The sequence below is a fragment of the Zerene cesonia genome, chromosome 9 (genome assembly GCF_012273895.1).
Source record: "Zerene cesonia ecotype Mississippi chromosome 9, Zerene_cesonia_1.1, whole genome shotgun sequence".
Classification (NCBI taxonomy): Eukaryota; Metazoa; Arthropoda; class Insecta; order Lepidoptera; family Pieridae; genus Zerene; species Zerene cesonia.
This window is the reverse complement of record NC_052110.1, coordinates 4,997,132-5,022,768: the sequence shown is the minus strand read 5'-3', so window position 1 is coordinate 5,022,768 and position 25,637 is coordinate 4,997,132. Positions and strand designations below refer to the sequence as shown.

Below are 25,637 nucleotides of genomic sequence, written 5' to 3'. Positions count from 1 at the left end.
TTTATACATTGTTTAAGGTAGATAAGTTTTCGTGAGAAACACTCTTTTGCGAAGAAGGGTAGAAAGTTATTCTTATATATTTTTTTTTTGTATACTTACACAGGCATTTAAAAAAGTACATTATCGTGACATTTCAAACTTCAATCAAGAATTTTCCAGAATTATCCACTTACCTCCATTCAGACAAATGAGCGGTTCCTCCACATCACAAGTGCACTCGGACTCCACTCTCGCGCTCACACCAACGAAGCTGGTGGTGTTCGTGTACACGGAGAGAGGAACGTTATTCTTCATCAGGACGTTCCGGCAGGAGTCTTCGCACTGCTCCTTCTCTATGAGGCATTCGTCTATTCTGACCATGTAGATTTTCGCTCCGAGCTCTTCTTCCAACTAAAAGGGGTGGATGTATATTTTAAGGTTACTTAAATATCATCATATTAGTTTGGAAGTTTTGTTGGTACTCCAGGCCAATATTTATCCATTAATTATAATTTACTGAACTCTTAAAAAAATGTAAAAAGAAGTAACATTATAATTTGAATTAGATTGAATGTATTGGGCGGCCTTATCACTTAGAAGTTATCTTATATTCTTCTTTTATTCTTAGACTTTAAGTTAAGAATTTTTTTACAATATTAAGGTGACTTTCACTGATCAAGCGATATTCTAATGACAAATATAATGATGGGTAATTTTCCTTAAACAAATCTTAACGAGACACATGATTTTATTTAAATGCTTAACTTCATCAATTAAAAAATGTTCTTTCTTATCAAGAAGAGTAAGTTTTACGTAAAACAATGATTTCAGTCAAAATCACAATTTTTCCGAAGAAACGTCACACGCAACACAATTCTCAGTTAGTTCACAATTCAATAAATACAACAAAACTATTTTCATAGCAAAAATCGCATCCTGAAGCTGACTGCACGCCGCTTCGATTCTCGTTATGTCACTAACGAGGTCATTACAAATGTTACGTAGCAGGCTTTGGGAGGAAAATATTTTTCTCTTTCCTTCCACAATACTCCCCGGAGCAAACTTTAAACAAGTTTAAACGTGAGAACGTAATTAGAGCTTCATATTGTCGAAGCTGATAAAAGTTTAGCGAAAAATAGTTTACTTTCCAGAATTTTCTGGACGTAATGGCAGTTTGAAGACAGGTGAATAAAGTTAAGAATATTTAAGTATAATAGGGAAGCTTTGCGCGACTAACCCGAATGCTATATTTTAATAATTACATTTCTCTCTTTTATTTCAACGCAATTATTTTTTTTCCTACTACATACGTAAGCTAGCAAGTGTTAAAACTGTCGGAAGTATTTTGTAACAAAATAAACTTAATAAAATTTCTTACAATGAACCCAAACATTTAATGTAAGCACATACAAAGATTATTCTAATAGCTTTGTAAATCACCTTTTCCTGTATCCCAATGACCATGCTGTCCAATTTCTCAGGTTCAAAGTACGGGGAGCCGTGCGCCGAAAACCGTACGTCCAGGAATTCGTCCTTCACTGTCAGTTTACTGAAAACCGTGAAAACGTCCACGTTGTCCATGGATTTGTTGAATAGTTGCGCGAGGCGGCGATGCAGCTTCTCCTTCTTGCTTAAACCCTGGGAAGTTAGCAAATTTAGAAATGTCATGTCAACACATTTGTATATAGCTTGTGGACTGGAACTTATCATATCTATTTAAAGGAAAAGCTTCAGTATAACAATGCGTTAACGTAACACGAGAGTTAATGTAATAATTAATTATTGTGAGATACTAACTGACATCCTGGATAGATGAGGATCATGGAAGAAATAGAATAATATAAACGCAAAAGTTTGCAAGTATGGATGGATGTATGAATATTTGTTATTTTTTCATGCAAACACAGCATCGGATGTATATTAAATTTGGTAGAGAGATAGATTATAGTCTGGACATAGACTACTTTGTACCCGGGTACGCGAGTGACGCCGCGGGTTACAGCTATTATGGGATATACTGATGTTTGTAGGCAGGTAATATAGTAACTTGACTTCAAATACTATTCAATAACGATTATACATCTCCTATAAACGTGTGTACATGTGTTTCCTAAACATTCCTACAATAAAATACAGTACAATTTTAACGTGTTTACATAGGAATTCGTCGGCAACCATCAGACTATCTGTAACGAATATACAAGTTCCCCGAAAAGCGGCAAACGTATCTCTGACACCGTCGAGCTTAACTGGAATTGGGCCGGACATATCACATGAGCAGCGTTGAGCAAAAATTACTGCCGAATGCCAGAAAGCAACGCGGCAGTGCGGGGAATCTTTATGCATTTCTTAATGCGGTCTTATTGTGTTTATATGGGTGTTTATTATGACGTTGAATGCTATTATTTGTGTATACTAATATTGTAAAGAGGAAACTTTTGTATTTTTGTATGTTTGCTACGTTTTCACACAAATACTATGGGGCCGATTTCAATTTTTCCTGAGTCTGTGTTCCCCGACGAGTACAATCTGGAGGTCTTCAAGAGAAGAGTGAACAAGTACCTTCTAGGGAAGCGCGCTCCATCTTAGACCACATCTCAGCTTACCATCAGGCGAGATCGTGGTCAAGCGCTTCCCTATCATGAAAAAAAAAAAAAAAAAAAAAAAAAATTCTCAACCTAGGGAAAGCTGGAATTTCAATATGGCTAGGTTATATATCTTCTTCGACCGCGTGGTCAAAATTAAAGAGAGACACTTGCGCGGATTTCTCCATACAGAAATCAAATCGTAAATTAAAATCCTATGTCTTTTCTCAGGTAACATCTGTACCAAATTTCATTTAAATCGATTCTGGGGTTGCGGCGTAAAGAAGAGACAAGCAGGCACACGGACAATCTTTTGCATTTAGACGTAAAACTGTTATAGCAATAGTGACGATGTGGTCCATATAGTGTGTAAGCCATTACTATACACTAAACGGTCACTTAAGACGTATTTACGTTTATGGAGACTTGCCAACTTCCAGAAGTTTCAGCCGACCCTGACATAAGACGTTCAAATGTACATTGTGGGTTAAATTGTCTCATTTGGATCTGTATACAGAGTTTGCAAGATACTTAAATGTTTATGTGCAATGAATTTCGTTCTGTCATAGCAAACATTGTTTCGCTAAACGATGTCGTATGTAATATTAATTTATAATTAATCAGACTGCCTTCTATACTTTCAAAAGATAGAGAAGCATCTGTTCTATTTTTGAGCTGGAGCAATCAAATAATAAAAACTCTAGGCTGATGTAACTAGAAATAAAAAAGCGCCATTTTTTCATCCTGACACCCAACTGCTAGTCATTGCGTCAAACGTCACGTAAAGGGTGCTAGGAACAATGCGGATAGTGGTAAATAAAGTCAGGATATGGCACGTACTCGCTCGTAAAAAAAAGGAATTCCCATGCCCCGTAAAAATAGTTATGAAATTCACAAAAATCTCAAAAATAAAGATTTTGACATTTTTATCCACTTTTACGTTGACTTTTCTGAGTTAATTTAAAAAAAATCTAATGAAAGTACATAAAATTTTCTAGTTATCTACATTGAATATGTAAATATATATAAGTAACTCAAAGGTGACTGACTGACTGACATATTGATCTATAAACTCACAGGCAAAACCACTGGACGGATCGGTCTGAAATTTGGTTTGCAAATAGATGTTATAACGTAGGCATCCACTAAGAAAGGAATTTGATAAATTCTACCCCCAATATAAATGAAAGTTTGCACCATGAAAATCTATAAAACCGCGCGGGCGAAGCTGCGGGCAACAGCTAGTATAATATACAACCCCTATAGAATACACGAATACGATAGACCACAGCACTCCATATTAAATTACAATATATTGTCTTTAAGTACACAGAACTTAATATTCTATTCGCCTTCAGAAATCTCAATTCTACAATGTATTAATCATTAAAACATTAATCTCAAGCCATTGACGTGAAGGCACTGAGGGGCTGAGGCCACGTCAGTTCATAATAGGTTATAACTGTTAAGTACCCAACTATAGTGGTGAGACTTTAAGCGGTTATGTGCCTTATTTTGTTGCAACTTAAGTATTATATGGCTTAAGGTTTAGCTTTAGTCTTCTGCTTTAAGGACATTTAATTAAGGATTATATTATAAAATATAGGATATTTTGCAACTTTGTATCTTACTCTTAGGTTTCTACACATTTAGGTAACAATTTAAATAAGAGCAAGGAAAAAATTTTAAACGTACTTTTATCTTAGGAAAATAACAGTAAATAATACAAATACCTGATGACCGCCTTCTTGGTACAGTGGTTAACGCGTGAGCTTAGAACCGAGGGATCCTGGGTTCGATTCCCGGTGGGGACGCAAAAAAAAATGTCTCGGTCTGGCAAGACACAGAAGGCTGATCATCTACTTTTTTATAAAGAAAATCGATCAGTGAAACAGATGCATATCATCTGCCCCATACCCTAGTAGGGGAGACGGGACTTCACACTTTTATTATGAAGAAAAGTGAAATATAAATTTTTAAATTTGCATACAACCTGGATCTTCTCCACGTTAAAACTCATTAATAGTTATATACCTAATTACAATGCTTAACAAAAGGACACTGTGTGATAAAACACAAAAAGCATAATTCAATAAGCTCGAAATATACTGAATCCAGTAGTTATTCGAGGGCCTTGATAATGCCAAGGAAACGTCGGAAGACAGTCGTGTATAACATGACATAAGAGTGAGGACAATTGGTTAAGACAACGACGTCATAGGGTCATAGTAAGTGGGATATATATATACATGATGTTATGTATTCTCGTGAAGTGTATTCGTATAATCTAGTTGCGATGTTTTGGGATCTTAGTGGAATTTTAAGGGACTTTAATAAAGATTTTGACTTGCATATTAACATTTGTAAGTGGTTTGTGTAATAACTTATTTGAATAAAAAAGAAAGAAATTACACATTTCTAGGAAAAGGCGTCCCACGTTTGATTTGCTTCTACATAAGTGTAATTAAATTATATTTTTATAACATTAACGAATTTCAAGAAAAGTTAAATCAGTTCATATTTAATTTGTTTTAAAATATAAACCTTTAGTCCTCTTAGTTGCAATTAATCAAATTTACTACCTCTTGTAACTATTAAATACATATTGCACTTACATCAGCCTCAGGCACAATAAATTCTTCAGCTGTTATATTGATGAAGCGGATAGAGCCAGATTTGTCTACAGCTTCTTCTGGAATCTCCTTGATGGTCACACTCACGGTTGCCTCCACCCAATGGAATGGTACGAGGGGCTCGTTCTCTTCTGTCACCTATAGAGGAAATAAGTAAGTTTAAATTAATGAAATCTTAATTTTGATTCATAAATAATTGCGAATAGATGACACAAATATCTTAAAGTAGGTCACTTTTTCTAGATAACCTGAAAATGGGTGAAACACTACGTTGGTACTGTCATTTTAGAATTTCTAATGTTCTTTTTCATGCTATATCTTCCTTACGCTTTCCTTAAAGCTTAACCAAATCCCTATATTTGATTTTTTTCTTTTATATATATTACATTATACACAAACAGTATATATCACTACTTTGTATACAATCGAAAGAAAAAGAAAAATCGTTGTTAAGTGAGGCAAAAATGTATCCAAACTATTTCGTATGCACGCAAAGAAAACGCAAGATTTTAATCATTCATGTTCAGAGAATAACATTGTACATGTGCAACATTTATTAAGTTAGTAGCTACTTTCGTAGCTAAGAAAGCACATACTTAGTTGTTTTGTCTATATTTATTCTCATATTTTCATGCTTTATTTATTTTCTGGAATAATAAAAACGTTCTAAAAATAAAGCTGGTTTTAAAAATTCTATAATTCAATCAAGTTGCTTCATTTTGTTCGAATATAAAATAACATAGTTCTATTATACTGGATTGTCTACATTAAAAATAAATAGGAACACGCGTTTTTACCCAGAGGACAAGAAGCATGATATTTATAACGCTTAGAATATTATATTACAATCTGCATCGGAGCATTTTTCCCAAGAGCTAGCACTGTTTACAACGAGACCTATTCAGACCGTTTTATACACAAGATTTGTTTGAATACGCCAAGAGTTTAATGGAAACTGCTGTTATTGTGAGAAAATTGAATTTTGACGCTTTGTGGTGATGTTGCATAAAGCGAAACCTAAAATTGTTAAGCGCGGCTTAATAGTTCCTTGAGATTCAAATACTCACAGAAATATAATATATCTACACAGTATATTGCGTTAAACGGTTCACAAAGACAATTTCATGGAACCATGCAAATCTCTACTGATCTTTTAGCGAACTGAAAACGGTTTACGTGTGTATGAAAACGTTCGCAACTTAAATACGCTTTCCATTAAAACCGGCGACCTGGAGCCCTCGAAAAAAGCGTTAATAAATGCACATTTTCCATAGAAATCTTAACGCAAATGTGTTCGCAAAATCAATAGACTCGTTAAGCGTGGAACGTAAGGAGCGGAATTTGAGGTCACAGCAAATACTTAGCATTTAATTATTAACTTCCCGGCCACTAAATCCAAGAGAAACGTACCGCGACGGAGAGCTGATGAAATATTTACGATTACTGGTCGGGGCTTAACTTCACTACTAATATACTTAACTGTTCTAAACTAAATCATTTTATGAGGACAACTGTTTCTATATACTCGAAAACTTTATGTTTACGGATAAAGAGTAAACGAATATCTGATAGATTGCTTTGTAATTAAATTTTAAAACGGAGCAATAATAACATACAGCGATGCGGTTGAAAATAACAAATGAATTATTACTAACGATTGATAAACATGGAAATAATTGGATCGGTTGATTCGAGAATATTTTGGGAGGACATTTTTTAATGCTGTTTTTTAAATGGAATTAATTTCAAAAGGTTTTAATATTTTTATAGAGTTGAATTTACCAAACATAAATTATTATATTCTATTTCACAATTATTACAAAAAACATATAATATAAGAGAAAAAGCTTTTTTTGTGTTAGTTGTGCATACTTTAATAAATTTATTCACAAGTAAAAAAATAATTACTTATAATAAACAATATAAATGATTATTATATATACCTATCTACGTATCGTACAAATATCGGCCATGATATATATGTTACCCCGGCCTTGACCATATTCCCTCAGAAGAGTTGTATCAAATACACAATATTATAAATAAATCGATATTTATTACGATACCAGCACACTTTCATAAACATACAAAATCGCGTTAAAGTAAACTCGTTGAATTAATGCTTTACTCACGTTAAAATGCAGCAAATATGTCCCATTAGGCGTTCCCTCCTTCATTGTGATCATGCCAGTGTTGCTATGAACATCGAAATAGGGACTTCTTTGTTCATAGGATGGCAACCACATGAATCGTTTATCTGGTAAGTCCCAATCGTCCGGATCGTTCACGAAGACTCTTCCAATTTCTGTATCTGGTGCTTCACCCTGGTAAGAAAATTTTGATATGAACATGTTAATAATATCGAAAACAAGTAACTCTTCATTAAACCGTGAGTTTAAAGGCTTATCTCCTGAAAAACCTTTTAACTCACCGCGTGCCTCAAGTGGAGATAGAAAAAGCTTGGTCTGCCTATGGTGATTTTAAATATGGTCAACTGATAATCCCATTAGAGGATTAATTATTATATATCCAAATAGAAGAGAGCATTAAGATTAGTATAAGTTTTGATTTTTTTGACTAAAATTCTGTAGGACAAACTTTCATATTCTACCATTAATAGTAGGACCGTTTCAATTACATGCATAAAATTACTACAAAATCAGAAAATAGAAACAATAAACGCGAAATAAAAGACAAAAGTAAAACAATGACGTAGAAAGAAAACAAAATAACATTTTCGAAGTGATTCAATTTATGTTTTTAAGAAAATCTTTTAACAATTCAAAAGCGACCAAAAGTATCCGCTCATACATTAAACCCTTATTAAAATACCGTTAATCTCTTTAAAAGGTTTTAACGAGGAATAATACGGACCTACATAATTTCACTCGGTAAATGGAACGCTTTAATTTTCCAATTCATTTAATGATTGTTGGATTTATCGTTCTATCCTTTTAAATTTCTTCGTATTAATAAAACCGAAATATCGCCCGTCTCTCGGCCTATAGGTTACTACAGTACGTACCTACAGTTTCATTAATTTTGAGGAAATAAAGAAATTAACCAGGGCACTGGAGCAGAGAAGCTAACAAATAAAATATCGTGGGTTAAAAATGTGTTGACCTGCATAAACTTCATTAAATTCACGTATGCAGCCTTGTATTCGGGGAACCTATATTTTATCCACAAAAATGTTTCGCTTACAGTTACACGTCGAGTTGCTGTGACATAAAAAGTGTAAAATAACGTTTTTTATTGCTTAATTGGAATCAGTGACCGCTAAGTCCCAAAGGGTTGCACGTAAAATGTAACATAGTCATTATTTTCTATGGTGATCCGTTCACCCATCATCATCAGCCCATATATGTTCCCACTGGAACACAGGACTCCTATGAGGGTATCCGTTCACCCAATCCAAAGTTAAATGTGGCAATAGGACTAAGCATTTAAATTTACCACGTCATCATATTTGCGCGTTTAATGCAAGAAACGGATATTATGTCAGTTAAAGGCCGGCGAAGCACCTGCAACCCCACCAGTATTACAATTGTTTATGGCAGTGACGACTACTGAAAATCATGGCCACCTGTTCCTTTGCTTGGTCTGCCGTACATAAAATCATCATATTTACAATAACTTAAAAATTGTATGTCTATTAGAAGATTTTAGCGTTGAATCACAAACGAATATCTATATATATAAAATTCTCGTGTCACAGTTTTCGTTGCCATACTCCTCCGAAACGGCTTGACCGATTCCTCTGAAATTTGGTAAGCATATTGGGTAGGTCTGAGAATCGGCCAACATCTATTTTTTATCCCGATATTCCTACGGGATACGGACTTACGCGGGTGAAACCGCGGGGCGCAGCTAGTAAAAATCTAAAAACTATAGACTATACATTCAGAATAAAACTCCTAACTATAAATCTACTACTTTATTTCGTCAATCCCTATCAAGAGATTTCAAGCATCAATACTATCAAATAACAGTTCAGTTTCCAGGATTTCTATAAACACAGCGATCCTTGAAATAAATCGGTCAGCCTCAACCAGTTCGTTATAACTTAGAAGTGAGAATACGCCGATGCGGCCGCTGGCCAAGTCTCTCTAATAAACTCGGTTAAGAGACCGAACTGAGAATTAGTTAAACTACTGCTCTTCGATACTGCTTGCTGTTTCCGTCTGTTTGGTTGGACGATTTGATGACGTCATTTTATTGAATTATCGTAATATAAAGATGTGCGTATATATAAAATTATATTAAATACATAGGGGGAAGATACCGCCATCTAAGATACAGGCTCGGCCTAGTTTAGACGACTAGTGTCCATAGTTTTAAGTTCCTTGGTTCAAGAATTCATGCCACATATGCCATGTCAATGTAAGGTATGGATAAATAAAGATTTTTATTATTATTAATATGATAGAGCAATGTACACGAAAATGTATGTAGGTCGTTCATTACAAAGTTCTATAAACATAATACTTTTGCAAGCGTTTAAAAAGTACACGTAGCTACTAACAAGAGCGATATCTTGCGGCCAGTACGCAAGGGTCCGAGAAAAATAAAAATTATCTTCATATAAAAGAAAGGTGCGTACATAAGAAAATTTAATAAAAGGAAAACCTTTCGGCAAGTGAAAGCACTAAAGGTAGTCAAGAATAAAACAAGCATCGTAACTTAGAGGAACGGGGGTGGCAGTAAAAAGTGCCTCCTCACTTAATCCCTCTTTACGCACACACAACTGAACCCGCTTTCATTAAGGCGAAATTAACATTTTAATAGCCATATATTATTATAAAATACCGCTATTATGGCGGTCTATATTAACTTTATTGGATAATAGCTAGAGTTAATTATTCATTGAAAAATTTTATGGTGAATTCTGTTATATACTGACCTTCCGTACTGAGTTTAATAAAAACTTCCGTCGAATAATAACAATAAACTCTTTCAAGGTACAGTTGACAACAAAGTACAGTTAGCATATAATTTCCTTGATACGTATATTTTTACAAATTGTGGAAGTTGGTGGAATAATAATCATAATATGTGAATTTTCACCAGAAGTTTTAAACTAAAATGGATATTTTTTTGCAATAAAAACAAATTTATTGATTTATTTATTCAGATATTAAATACATTATAAGTTACCGAGTAATGTAAAATTAGTAAATGGTTACCGATATCAAAAATTATGATTTTATAAAACTTATACTACTTTTGCTAACCGTACTTTATGTGAACAATTCTATATAACTTATACATCCGAACAAGGAAATAAAGAACTAATCAGTTTCAAAGACAAAGTTTAAAAATAACCCAGTATAGATGACGTTAGCAAGGAAAACATACGTCTATCTCACGTAAACTCATTCCAAATGTTACCATAATTCATAAAATTTGTACCACAATAAAATGGTGATAGCGACGAATGAAAAATCGTAAAGCATTTTACGTGGGTTTGTAAACAGCTATAAATGTGTTGCCGCTACTTGAAGATATTTTCGTCTTACATTACGTACTCTGCGCACTTCAATGTAAATTTTATTTTTATGGTCCTCTAAGTAGCTTAGCGCACTCGTTATTGGTGGACGTAAACGAATATTTTGTTGGAATGCTCCTATTTCCATGTAGGTACATATTATCTACCTATCGGTTATTACGATAGATCAATATGAATTAATTTCATATGGAAAAATATCATTATCATTAACACGAATGTAATCGAATTTAAAACAAACGTATTTTATGAGAAATTTTTTATTGCTGTGGCGGGATCACATGTGGCCGAGAGGTTAGGCGTTGCTACGGTTAGGCAAGAAACGAGGGTTCGAATCCGGCCCCGTGATCGAATTTTTTCTAGTCTTTCAAAAAAAAAAAATCTCATTTATAAAAACCATTTAAATGCTATAAAAAGCTAAAAATTAAACGCATTTTAATTGGAAATACATGCTGCTGATGTTGAATAGTAATTATTGAATAGATGATAAACTATTATCAATAGATTCTCTAATCGTTTAATGAAAAACGGAATCAGTACTTTGTCAAATAAATTTAATAGAAAAAATATTATTTTCATATTATTCAGAGTCATGTTTAGTTTGATTAAACCTCCTCGTCCTACACATAATTGGAAATTTAGCATGAATTTAAACTTGTAATGTATTGTTTCTCCTATAAGTGGGAGTTTTGAAAGGTCATGCTCCGACCCTCTAATATATATCTACAGTATATATATTCACAATATTATAATATCTTGAACTTTAGACATTAGGTTAATTTGATACAGATAAATAGGTGATGTTATTTATCTCTTATTACAATTAAAGAGTAAGATAATTAAAATATAATTCTAGTAGTATAAAAAGCTATAATGATAAAAATATATTTTCAAAAATTTGTTTATAACACGTACGCGAATTGAGAGTAGTAAAAGATTAGAATCACATAAAACATTATCTTCATTACAACGCAAAAGAACAGTATTAATATGAAAATAGTAATCAAACAGAAACGAACGAAACACATAAAAAGCACAACCGAAAGAAAAACAAATCGATACAAAAAGAAACGAGTAAAATATCAGAATCATACCATCCAGTACAACCATAAAATAATAAAAAAAAACAACACAGGAAAGACAGAAGAGCTAGATTATCATCCAATACTTACATAATACCTCCAGCTGTATATCTCATTGAAGTAAGTTTCCGTCTGTTTGCGTTGGGAAAACACATCTTATTATATGTATCGAAATACCTTAATGTAAGTCTATCGAAATTATAAACAATTGGTTATTTTATTTTTGTCACGACGCAATTTTAAAATTACACAAAAAATATATACGATAACGAATTTGAAAATGCGTAAAGTCTTTAGATTCAATGAATATTAATAAATTAATTATTAAAGGTTGTAAACGACTATAGAAAAACGTAGCAAATATATTAGATTATATAGAAATGGGCTAATAAGATAGTTCTAGTAGAATCTACATACAATTAAATTTCCTATTTAGATAATTGTAGTTTTCGTTCACTGAGAACAATGATTTTCAGGCTTTATCTAAAGGATTTACGGCGCAGATTTAAGGAATTTATGCCACGCTTTTAGACTAGAAATCTTCCTCTACGTCGAGTTTACATAAAATATTATTCTTAATTTTAATGAAGAGCCTTATATTTGATAGCTCGCTTTTAAATTAATTGAAAATAAAGCGCACAGTATCAGCCTTCATAGAGATAATGGTACTTTTTATTAAATTGAATTTATGCAAGACTTTTTATAAATAAATCTCAAATGAAATTTTCATTTCATAAAGATATAGAAAAACAAATTTACTTTTTTTTACATTGAACGTGTATTAATTCAATATTATAATATAATAAAGATTTTACCTTGTACTGGATGGTTGATTCTAGTTCTTTGAAATTATCTTTTTATTTTACTTAGTTATGATACATATTCTAATGTAATTCCTAGCAGGTGCAAAGTACAAAAATGAGCTGAGCATGAATAGTTAGTAAAGACTTAGGAAAGTCCGTATCAAATCTGATAAGATTATGCAAAATTTAATTACAAACACGTTAATACACAAGTATTTAAATCTTTATGATATTCTACTGCGAAATTAGTATATGCTGATATTAACAAAAAAAGTCGATATCGAAAATTAACTAACGACTCACGGACCACACAATAATTCACAAGAACTTAATATTATATTTACAGAAGATAACTTTCGAATATCCTGCACGAAGAAAAAAAAATATTACTCAATCTTACCTTATAGTTGTAAACGAAAATGCTGCTTTCCCCAGAGGACATAGGGTTGTCATTCCTATCTCCTATCACGACATGAAGAATGGACACTCCGGTCAGTCTTGGTGTACCAGAATCTGTTATTGCGACGGGGATTTTGTATTCTTTACGCTGCTCTCTGTCGAAGGACACTAGCGTTGAAAGAATGTTGCCTGTTGAGAAAAGAGATAGATTATGTTGAGTTATTTATTCGCTAAAATATTCGCATGATATTGTGATAGTTTTTTAGGTTAGGTTAGGTTTTAGGATAGGTTGCGATTTGTACGTAAATTTACATTTATTTAAGGTAAAAGTCTGTTTTGTATCATATATAAAGGTCAAATTAAAAATAATTTTAAATAATCTAAACGGACATCAAAAAATAAAGGAAGCCATGATATTGTAGTAGACACCATCTTACAAACTGTTATAATATATTTTTTAACAAAATTCTAAATTACCTTCAAATTGTGGCAACTAAACCAAATTTAAATGGGACCACATGGGAGGCAACAACTTTCAAATAACAAAAGAATTAAAAAATCAAAAATAAAAGGCAGTCGAATTGATAATCTCTATATTTTTTAATTTTTAGATTACAATCATTTTATAATTAAAACTAATCCATCGCTAGCCCGATGCAATAAATAGCCACTTAAAGAATACTGGATGTAAAATAAAATGTTAAAATGAGTTTAGTTAACAATTTCCGTAGCCGCGTCTCACAATTATCAACACGCAAATTGCTAAATTGAATTGGCACTGAAGAAACAAAGTTAGGAGTTCAGCTTGGGACGCCATTTATTGCGATTTAACTATGCCGATGATGGGCCGTTTTAGCACTTATTGGTTACCCGATTATGTGTGGAATTTTTCAATTTTAATAATGGCTATAATTTCCACCCTGGCTATGCCCATCGTGTACATACATCATACATCGTGTACATATCATATCCAACTATACATTTTTAAATCGGTTGAGATGTTGTTGAGGTTAACGCATATAAACATACGAAGTGAAAATTTTAACATAAAACTATCTGTCTATCCGTCAAACACGCCGAAACAACTGAATGGATTTTGATGAAATACAGACAGGGTATGAGCTGACTTGGATACTTCGAATCCCGATTAAATGCTTCCTTGGGATAAAATATAAATATGAAATAGACAGTCATTAAATCATTTATTTGTCGTCGGTGGGGGGAAGCTAGTTCAATATAAAACAAATATGAAATTAATTACCTTGTATATGAAACTTAGAACGTATATCGAAGCTGGCGGATTCATTAAGTGCGAAGGTGAAAGGGGGCCCATTTTCTGCTGAGTCGTAGTCCTTCGCTGTGAGGATCACCACTTGCCCGGGGGGTTCATTCTCGTACCATATCACTGGCTGTGTCTGCAATATATCGCCTTATTAGTAGGTACTTTAAGGTGCATAATTTGATGCAGTGTCTGTAAGACTGACTTTCTGAATGCTTAGTGTAAATGAAGATTTTCATATTATGTATTTGTAAGTTTTAATGTATTTTATGTATAGATTTTAAATATTCAAACGCTTATCTAAATGTTTATACAATGCGTATTATACTGTATTTTAATTTGGGTATTTGAGTTTGATGAAATAAATCCAACTACGCATTGCTTAACTAAAGCTAAAAAACTATAAAAAAACAATAATCTACATATTAAGATGGAAAAAAACATACGCTACAAATAATGTAAATATTTAATCCAGTTAACACGTGGTTTACCGAGGACCCTCAATCTATCAATTTCAATAGAAAATACAAAAGCGGGTAAGCCACCGGACCTTCCGTGTATTATTTAAATCCGAGAGATAGTGTAGGAAATGGAAAATACCTGAAGTCTAAAGGATCGGAAAACGAATTGAGCTTTCATAGATAGAGGGATTTGCATGAAAAATTAACGGCCCGGATACCCGGGGAGACCTAAACGAAACTCATGTTCTGAGGCAAAAATTGGAAATTTAAAGGAGTATTGAATCGTTCGTTTGTTATTTCGCTTCGAGCTTTTTTCGTTTCGCTAATTAGAGTGTTAACGATTGAAACGGAATCAATTTAGTTGCGACTTTTTTACCGACTATATTGAAGTTGAAATAAATCACTAAAATATTGTTACACTGTAAATTGGGTGATCTTTAGTTTTGAACAGATTATATGCTCAATGAAAATAGTAAATATTGTTTATAAAGTGTGTGTATAAACTTAAACTCAAATACTTATTTATTCAATTAGACTTCTTATAGAAGCAAGAATAATAGAATCGTAGCAACGCAACACTGGTTCGGAAAGTAGTTTCTACAGATGTAACAATGATGCCAAAGAACTGTCCTGTTTTTAAGCCTAAACATTCTATGGATTTTCATACTGTTTATTAAACCTATATTAATTCAATACCATCTTTGTTTTCTACTTACAAATACATAGATCTCTCATGTAAAAATTGTTATGATTAAAATATTAAACAAAATGGAAGCTCAAGAAACAGTCACAGAAAATAATTCAAGAACAAATGTAAATGAAATCATTTCCACAGCTAGATTAAGAAGCTTCCAACAACAAAGTTCGAGCAAACAGCCGAAGAGTTTTTTAGAGGATCGGTAATCAACATAAATCTGAATAAACGGCTGACTAATTTCTTACAAGCCTATTGACTTTCCAGATTACGGATAGCACTGGTCTGATAAGCTTTATAGCGTTTCGCTATGTTTTTGAAATGTCTCGATTGGTATAACATAATATTTGTATAAATATCAATTAATTTCAGTCTTTACATTTATAAAATAATGACTGATAAGTAATAGATATGAGCATAAAGTTTTATAGACATTATAAAATATAATGTATGAGAATGTATATGTGCAATTCATAAAAAGGGGACACTAGGTTTATGAATTGTCTGGTGGGGTACTAAGAACCAGCGGTATGCTGAGTGGCCTCGCCCTTTTAACTACACAAATTTATATCTTGTAATTTGTAAAATTAAATCTTGTTTTCTCTAAAAAGCAGATTTTTGATTTTGTTTTTTTTTTCTGTATCTTGTGTAGTGTGTTGTACCTAATAAGACTATATTTTTCTTATTCTATAGCAAAAACAATAAAACTATTTGAACATAAGGTGCATTAATCGTCAGATCTAGACCAAATTCAATTGGGACCAGCATTCAAATAAAAAAAAAGAATCCTAATAATACAGTCAAAATGATAAACTCCTCTTTTTGAAGTCGGTAAAAAGGGCGCAACACGAGACGCATATAAATATCGTAACAAAAGTTGACGATTAAAACCATCAATGATTTCAATATGGTATAGAAATTGTGAGCTTAAGCGTGCTTCTACAAAATAGTGTAATTTGAGATGTTTTTAGAATTCCCCGGTATTGAATATCTCTTTGAATTTGGGATCTAAAAGAATTGTGCCACAAGTCCTTTACAAGACTGAATTATTTTTCAACCTAAATAATTGAAAGGAATCTTGAGATCTTAGTAAATACACGAAACAATACACCTACATTGGCGTTTCGCTATGTAGGTGTTGTGTAGGAAAATAATGATTCCACGTTTTATAGCGATTTCTAGAAAGAACTATTCCAGTTGGTTTCATTTAAAATAACGCGTATTCCGTATTTTGATCCCTCATTAAATTCGTACAGACTTTCGTATAAATCTTATACCTTTAAACGAGCAATTCTTGTATATATATATATATATATATAATTGGAATCTCGGAATCGGCTCCAACGATTTTCATGAAGTTTAGTATATAGGGGGTTTCGGGGGCGATAAATCGATCTAGCTAGGAATTTTTTTTAGAAAATGTCATATTCGTGTTTTATTCGTGTTTTTTTTTCCTGACATCTATTGGTAAATAATAATACTATTTTGCTTCGTAGATAGCTGGACAACTGAAACACATAGGCACTTTTTATACCGATATTCCTACGGGATACGGACTTACGCGGTTTCAACCGCGGGTCACAGCTAGTTAAATATAATAGTTGATATGGTATATAAAATTACGTTATTATTTCGCTTAATCGGGATCTTTTTATGTAAAGCGCGCATTTTATTGACATGTCAATCACACACAAAGTTATTAAAGAAAATATATAATTAATTGTTATTGGGTATAAATCCAAGAAAATAATCAAATTAATTTAGTTAATGAAATTATTATTTTAGTAAATCTGAGAACAAAACAATTCCTCATAATTCACCAGCGTACTCATTAATACCAAATGCCATACTTACATTAGTCAAAAACGGCGCATTATCATTGATATCCGTCAGCTCCAAAATAACTTCAGTAGTGGACCTCAAGCTATCTGACCCTAATCTGCCTCCATGGTCAGCGGCCATGATGAGTATCTGCCATCTCGTGAAGCCAGAGGGTTGGTCTCTATCTAGGGGCTTGGTGAGTCGGAGACACCCGTCATTGTCAATCTGAAGGAACTCCTTTTGCTCGTGCTTGACCAAAGAGTAGACTATGTTTTGGGGCTCGTTCCTATCCAGGTCGGGGTCATATGCTTCAACCTGTTGACGTATTTTAATGTTTTAATATGTGATAATAAACAATATGTGCAAAGATTGGATTTTGCGGATTTCGAATTAGCGTACACAATTAAAGCTGTCTCGATATAGAGGCCCGTTTCCTTTTCCTCACCCGTCCCAGTCCATTCCTTCTTTCCAGTCGTTAATCCTTTCCTTTTCCTTAACCCCTTAAAAGCGGGCAACACCTTCGCAGAGGCACTACCTCTGCGATTGTTCATGGGCGGTGGTGCTTACCATCAGGCGAACCACCAGCCCAGTTGCCCGCTATGACATAAATAAAAAAAATAAATAAAATAAAATGTATTATAATTAAACAGCTTTTGCCCGCGGCTTCGCACGCGTTAAATTCGGAGTAGTTTACTAGATGTTATTGAACATATACACCTCTATATATAATATCTATTAAAAAACCCCATCAAAGCTCGTTGCCTAGTCATAAAGATTTAAGTATACATAGGGACATAGATACAGAGAAAGCGACTTAGTTCTATTCTATGTAGTGATTTCATACATAATTTTATTTTAATGTTCATTATTTGTTTACAGTGTTGGTATGAATTCCACAAATGTGTTTTCTTTCTAAATATACGCCTTTGAAATTGGGTATGTGTAAGAATATATTTTATTTTCATACAACAAATGCTTCGTAAATTAGAAAATAAAAAGCTCGTTATATCAATTATTTCACGTAACATGTGAACATCAATAAACGTTCGGGTAGGTGTGTTTTGCTGTGAACGATAACATAAACAATACTGCGTCTTAATTAGACGCATATACCGAACAAATACGTACCTTAACTATGCAGCCTTCATACAATTTCTCTTCCTCTATTGTCCTAGTGTAGTTGGCCAAGAAAACTGGCGGATTATCATTTAAATTCTCGATTTTGATCAGCACTTTAGCGTAATCTTCGTACAGACCATCAAATGCCCTCACATCCAAACTATAACTGGTAATGTTTTCGTAATCAAGCTCGTTGTTAACACGAATTTCACCCGTAAAATTACGTATTACAAACGCGTCGTACGTATTACCAGCTACTATGCTGTATGTTACCACGGATGCTGTAAATATAATAAAACATAAGAATTGAGATGAATGCTTCGGTTAGGTGAAATGAATTATTTTCTCATAAAGTTGCTTTATATCTAACTAGCTGTTCGCCACAGCTTCGCTAATGGTACATAGCCTATGTCAGTTGGAAGTTGCAGCTTTCATATAGTGATAGAATTTTTGAAATCAGTTCAGCAGTTTTAGACAACGTACAAGAACACAAAAGTTTCCTCTTTATAACATTCGTGTAAATTTACATAAGGTATCCTTATAGTAACCGTCTTATTGTTATTTTTAAGACAGGTTTATTATAGACAAGATAAATTATTTTTGTAATTTATAAATTGTAAATGGTAAATTATGTCTTTTACCAGGAGAAATCATTGTTCCTGAACGACAAGGGCTCTCTCAGTAAGCGAATTGTGTTTAAGAAAACAAACAATGTAAAAATTTTCCTCAACCTATAACACTGAAATAAAAAGCCTCACCCGTATCAATATCCAAAGCAGTAACTTGCGTGACCAGTTCATTAATGTTAGCGTTCTCAGCTATGGACTCCGCGACATACGTGTCTTGTGTGAAATGGGGTGGATTATCGTTTTTATCAGCTATCTCTATAAGGAACACTTGTTGACCAGCGTTGTGTTTACCGGGTATGAGCGCCGACTCGGAATTGTCGGTCGCGATTATTTTGATGTTATAGAAACTCCTCTCTTCTCTGTCGAACATCTTTAGGGTTGTTATGTTGCCAGTGATGCTGTCTATCGCGAACGGGTCAGAGGGATCTCCCAGTTCGTACGTGACTTGGTTGTTAGCTGAAGTACCGTCAGCGTCGAAAGCTCTGACTTGCATCACTGGTGTTCCCGGCGGTTCGTTTTCTAGAACGCTCCCGGATCGTATCTCACTGAATATGGGAATATTGTCGTTCACGTCTTCCACTTCTATTTGGATAATTGTTTCAGCGGCTAGCTTGTAATTGTTCTGGAAGAGATTTGTAAAAAATTGTATTATTCAGGATAAAATTGATTGATCTCAGAAATATATGTCTAATTTTTAAATTTAATGAATTCTCTTTACCAACTATTTATTTATTTTTATAGTATATATATAGATTAAAGTTCAAAATCGACGAAAAAAGCAGGACTTAAAATAATATTTGATGGATTAAAGCTGATGTTATCTTACCTGTATTCTTACAGTCAACGTGTAGTCTGTTATTTTCTCGTAATCCAAATGATTACCAAGCTTTATATATGCTGAGTCAGCTTCGGGTTCCAGCACGAATGTATGCCATTTGTTTGTCTGTTCTGTTTGACCCATCACCAGCTCAAACTGAAGTTTCTTCTCTTCCGGGATATTTGATCTGGACATGAAAATATAGTACATTTTAAGGATTGCTTCTTTTATGTGGTTGGTGTAGGGTATTTTAGGTATCCAATTTAATGTGAACTTTATGCCAAAAAATATAAATATTCCTCATGCGCCATACTATGATAAAGTGTTCGATTTTAATTATATAAAGTCAAAATTAATTATTCAGTATTATCAATTGTTTGGATCCATTGGTATCTTAGATATCTCAAATCTCAAATTAGAACAATTATCCGTTAGTTGTATTATAAATAATATAAACATTAGTATTTTCAATCAAATATAAATTACTTGATGCTCGTCCTGGCTCCGCCCGGATAACAAGATTCCTGCTTTATCCCTAGGGAGCATTTAATCAGGATAAAAGTATCCTATTACCCAAGTTAGTTCATAACCTATCTGTATACCAAATTTCATCAAAATCTATTCAGTAGTTTCAGCGTGCTTGACGGGCAAACATTCAAACAAACAAACTTTAATGATATAACGGACTTTTCCTAAAAGTAAGGACACAAAGAAAGCACATCAAACTCAAACACAATAAAAGATTTGGTAAAGATATCAAGTTTAATCCGAGCAAATTGAATTCCAATACTTACACCGCCCTCACTGTGGCTATGGGAGTATTGAAGTCTGCGTAATTTTCTTTTAATCTTATCGGCTCATCAGGAACTTCTATGAAAGACGGGCTTTTCTTGTTCGATTCCACGACTTGGATGTCTAAAGTGATCGAACTTTGTTGGGGTTCAGCTCCCATGTCCTTTACTATGGCGCTCAATTTGAATTTATAGCCGGGTGGTTTCTAAAAATCATTGGAAATATTTTAAGAGCGAGTTAAGCAACTTAAGATTTATTTAATTAAATCATATGAAAAGCATGCTAAATTGACGACAATTTATGATAACTATTTATAGATGACAATGTGACATTTTAAGGTGTGACATGATAAGTTTATAATTATAAAACACAACATCGTGACTTGTATAGGTTGTTAAAAGACCAATCTATTAAACTTTAAATAATAAATATATCACTTACATCGATCGTTTTGTTCAGGAATATAACACCGTTATCATGGTCGATATAGAAATACGCCTGATCCGGGGAATTTGAGTCTAAATCGTATTGCACTATGGAATTATTTCCATCATCAATGTCCGTAGCCGATATCCTCATCACCTCACGGCCGCTTGGCAAATCTTGTGGTACTGATTCCGAGTACGACTATACGAAAAATATAAAAGATGAGCATTAGACCTTTTCTAACAGCCAGCAGATAAATGTATTATTACATCACTTCCTTGTCCTTCGTTAGATAGAAATAAAACATGGTTAAATCGTGTTCACACAACGTGTTTTAGCCTAAATTAATATATACCTTAAGTCTTCCTCTCCGTTAACATCGACATGTCCTACGCAAAGCATGCTCAAGCTTAAGAGAAAGTTTTCGAAAATAATCAATAATCGTGCAGTGTGATAAAATGCGTCTATGGGGAAAGAGCAGCCTAGCTAAAGAAAACACATCAACTACGAATGTGCAAAAAAAGGTGAATCGGATAAACACACGTATAAAATTATTACCAATATCGCCTTGAGTGGCGGCTTACGATCCTAAATCAGACATGCAGCAACATGCAAGTAGAAATAGATATGTTTTTTTAAATAAACTCGATTGTTATCATGACTTTTTAAACCAATTCTAAAAACTTCACAAACTACGATAGCGATGGTAACAATCGATTGTTAGTAATTAAAATTCAAGTGTAAAAAGTTTTAACAGTCTTTGTGCGAAACGCTTTCTCTCATTTTGTGGAATTCATTGTTCTTAAGACAAACCTTCCAAACATCTCCACGGAAGACCTTCGAAAAACAGGCAAGTGTTAATAAAGTCTGCGCCACGGTTTGAGGCTAATGAACGAATGCAAAGTTAGTCACAGTTAACGAATGATGCAATATTAAATTAATACAAATTACATATATTAACAACTTCGTACCTCTTATGTATCTAGCTTATATGAATCCTAAAATAATCATAACAGAATTAACAAGTAAGTAATTTGTAGTGCTTAATAGCAGTTGTATTCAAATGATCAGTGCGTCGAGCAGTCAGCAGATACCCAACCTTACGTTACGTTACGCCTACCTTAAGGTTCACTGGATTTAATTCAACACCAAATACACTTACGACTTTGTCGAAGACTGGCTGGTTATCATTGATGTCTTCGATGAGGATTTTAATGGTACAAGCATCATCGAGCTGAGGATGTCCATTGTCGCTGGCTCGAACTGTAATGTAGGCTTCTTTCTCACGGGACGGCTCGTCATGATCAAATATCTGAAGAACACGTGTCAATTAAACGGCGCAAAAGTTTAATTTAAATATACCCACCTTTGTTCCTCGCGCAATCTCTGCGGCTTTTGAAATTTCAAGAAACGACAAGTTGAAATAAAATATGAAATGTACGAAAATAGTTCAATTCAAAAACAATGGGAAGGGACAAAAGAATCTGACAAATTACATGGAGATTAATTTTTCATTCTACATTCATTTTAATGAATAGGAATATTTTTCATTGAAATAATGGGAGTCACAAAAATACTGACATCTGCAGTGGTGATTTCTCCAGTTTTGGGGTTGACATGGAATCTTTCCTTTTCTCCTGGTGTCGAGACGAATTTGTATGTCACTGTGCCACCCATATCTGGGGGATCTCGATCATCTGCATGGACCTAGAAGTAAACATTCATATCTTCAGTTTCATAAACATTGTAACGATTACTTTTTTGTTTTTTAAATATAAGCTTCTTTTCGGAATAATGTTACATGACAACATTTAGAACACATTAATGTCATACTCACGGTAAAAACATACGTCCCAGGAGGTTGTTCTTCCTTCAATGTAGGTTTGTAGTTTAAACATTCAGTAAACAAGGGCTTGTGGTTGTCCTTCACAGCAAGCTTGGGTGATGTCGCCGGAATAAACTGAAAACCCATTCGGGTGTGCAACTCCGTCATTATTGTTGTATTATTAATGATTTTTACACATATTATATTGAACAATATTATCTAAATAATAGAAACTTAAAAGCTCCCAAAACTAGGTAATCTTAAAATAAAGTAACTGATCTATACACATCTCTAAACATGCAACATAAGTCGTTATTTCCATAAGCACATTTGTTTACGTCTAGAATTTACCTTACGATATTCCTTCGGTTTATCAAGAAGAAATTAATTATGAGTTATTTATAGGCACAGAGAAATGGAATATGATTTAACTTACAGTTAAGAAGATTACTTACGTCAATCCCCGTGAGGCATAATGAAATCATTTAAAGTATGCGTGTAATTGAACATACGACTTACATGCAATTACTATACGAATATATTAAAAATAAGCCAAAATCAATATGAAATCTAAAGGGATAAAGCTTCGAGGGCTAATCGAAATAGGGTATGTATGGTAAATGTTGATGATGAATTAGATCGTGATGGATTAAACGGGGGTTACTTACGGCCGACGTGTGTAATGGCAGGTACCCATCCAGATGTCTGGAGTGTCGTAACCTCGTCACGTGATGTGATGGATGATCTCTGACTGTGAACAAGTAAAAAAATAATAATTAAACGACGTTGAAAAATATACTTTTCTCAGCGCCAACATTTCATGAAGAAAGCTTAGAATGTATTGACTGTTTTAGCTATTCAACTAACCATAAATAAGGAATTAAATAAAACAAAATTAAACCAATGAAACTTGTTTATATCTCATAGAGTTCGAGCAAGTTTCAAACAGGCCACAACAAGGCCACTGCAATTTTAACTCCATTCCGCAATTTATCTCAAGTCAAAAAGCTACACTTAACTAGATAACTTAAATAGGACAGAAGGGTCGAATACTTATTTAATTTCAATGGAATCGTTTAAAAGACTTGTTTTCTCTACAGTTTCAAACTACACATAAACAAATTAGACAAATAAGATAAATAACTTTTAAACGTAAACAAATTTAGGATGGTGAAGTTAGTGCTTCTAAATCAAAATGTTTTGTTTCAAACAGTTTATAAATGTTCAAAATTATCACTTAAAACCGAGTGATACAAAAATTAATGAATTATCAAATAATTTATTCAAGCTAGCAAGGAACCTATAAAGGCGTTCCACATTAACCTCTGTACCTCGCACTGTGTTCTTGATAACGCAAATGTAATTTACGGGAACAATAACAATATTTAACGAGCCAAGGTATGTGTAATTTGTGCTAGAATTGTAATAGACTTTACAGTGGAACGACTAGCGAAATATCTTCGCTGTAGAAATGTTCTGAATATTTCTGTATTTATCGGTACACGTGTTGCGATATGAATTTTTGGTATTTTATCTTGGTAAATATGCTGTTATAATTTGAGAACGTTTAATGCACATGTTTCTATGTATTTGAATATGGAGAAATACCAGTTAATCTAATAAGGTATCTAATTAACATTTTGTAAAAATATAACCTATATAATGTATTGCTTAAAATATAAACTTTTCAAAATGTACTTCGGACGTATTTTGCGGTCAACCAATTCGCATCTTTGTTCATTAAAATTCCATAGTATTCGCTATATATTCACAACAAAAGCATTTATTTCTATTTACTTTCGTTCTGCTAAAGCAGATAGTTTTGTTCAATGTGAAAATGCATGAATATGCCAACGAAATAACTTTCGCGAGCACTGCACTAGTTTGGATCGTATGTCAAAAACAGAGACTACAAACAAATCAATGCAATAGGTTTCATGTGAAAAGTTTTAACGATTGATTATAAAGTTTAGATAATTCGTTAAGACGTCATATACTTTTTAATGCTGGTTCGTGAGATTTCTACGATTCTATGTATATAAATTTATAGAAACAAGTTAGACAAAGGACAACAGCGGCTTGTTGAAATAAGCACAAGTAAATCCACATACTAAATCGAAATACCATTTCCAAGTCTCCTGTATCAATAAGAAATATATTTGAAAGCGATGCGTGTCTTAAAGTTGTATATATTATACAAAAACAGATTAGACATTCAGTGACGTCAAACCAAACAATACAACCGTCAACCGAATATTCGATATGCTCGTAGGTGTCCCATATCCGCTTTCAGCGAACGCAATCTCATGCTCATATAGCAGCTTCGTTTACTGAAGGCATAACAACTCGTCTTCCACATACATCTTCTATATAATAAACGTCATGTATCAGATTCGAGATATATTTACAGTAATCTCCAGTAATTTTTATGACGTTTTTATTTGATAAAATTGTCATTGTAATATGTAGTGAAATAATGGAATATTATTGCCTATAGATAATACGACGAACTAAATAGAGCTCTTAATAAAATATTGCATTAATATATTAGAATATACGCGTAAGCACACTCAAAGGTAGAGAACACGTCTTTGATCTATAGACCTTACATTGCTCCACAATCTTAAATTGAAAGTTCAAACACAAAGGGCCTCCATGTTCCGCTGCGTTATTGTATTTTGTATTCCATTATCGATATTAATAGATTTTTAATCAAAGAAACGGTTATCCGATTACTGTTACTTGAATCTAAAACGAAATATGTATGAACAATGTTTGATAAAACCT

The 25,637-nt window shown here is 33.3% G+C and overlaps 1 protein-coding gene across 1 annotated transcript in view; it reads right to left on the bottom strand.

Moving 5' to 3' along the window:
• The window catches only part of LOC119829084 (DE-cadherin), a 179,220-nt gene that overhangs the window by 14,688 nt on the left and 138,895 nt on the right, over window positions 1-25,637 (bottom strand). Inside the window, exons 2-17 of the mRNA XM_038351459.1 lie at window positions 23,519-23,601; window positions 22,863-22,985; window positions 22,607-22,732; window positions 22,188-22,337; window positions 21,041-21,226; window positions 20,602-20,804; window positions 19,817-19,994; window positions 19,120-19,612; window positions 18,371-18,642; window positions 17,276-17,557; window positions 14,249-14,402; window positions 12,989-13,176; window positions 7,330-7,521; window positions 5,180-5,335; window positions 1,420-1,617; window positions 174-390 (exon numbers count right to left, since the gene is read on the bottom strand). Of these exons, the coding sequence (XP_038207387.1) occupies window positions 174-390; window positions 1,420-1,617; window positions 5,180-5,335; window positions 7,330-7,521; window positions 12,989-13,176; window positions 14,249-14,402; window positions 17,276-17,557; window positions 18,371-18,642; window positions 19,120-19,612; window positions 19,817-19,994; window positions 20,602-20,804; window positions 21,041-21,226; window positions 22,188-22,337; window positions 22,607-22,732; window positions 22,863-22,985; window positions 23,519-23,601 (3,201 nt within the window). The remainder of the gene's footprint in view (window positions 1-173; window positions 391-1,419; window positions 1,618-5,179; window positions 5,336-7,329; window positions 7,522-12,988; window positions 13,177-14,248; window positions 14,403-17,275; window positions 17,558-18,370; window positions 18,643-19,119; window positions 19,613-19,816; window positions 19,995-20,601; window positions 20,805-21,040; window positions 21,227-22,187; window positions 22,338-22,606; window positions 22,733-22,862; window positions 22,986-23,518; window positions 23,602-25,637) is intronic.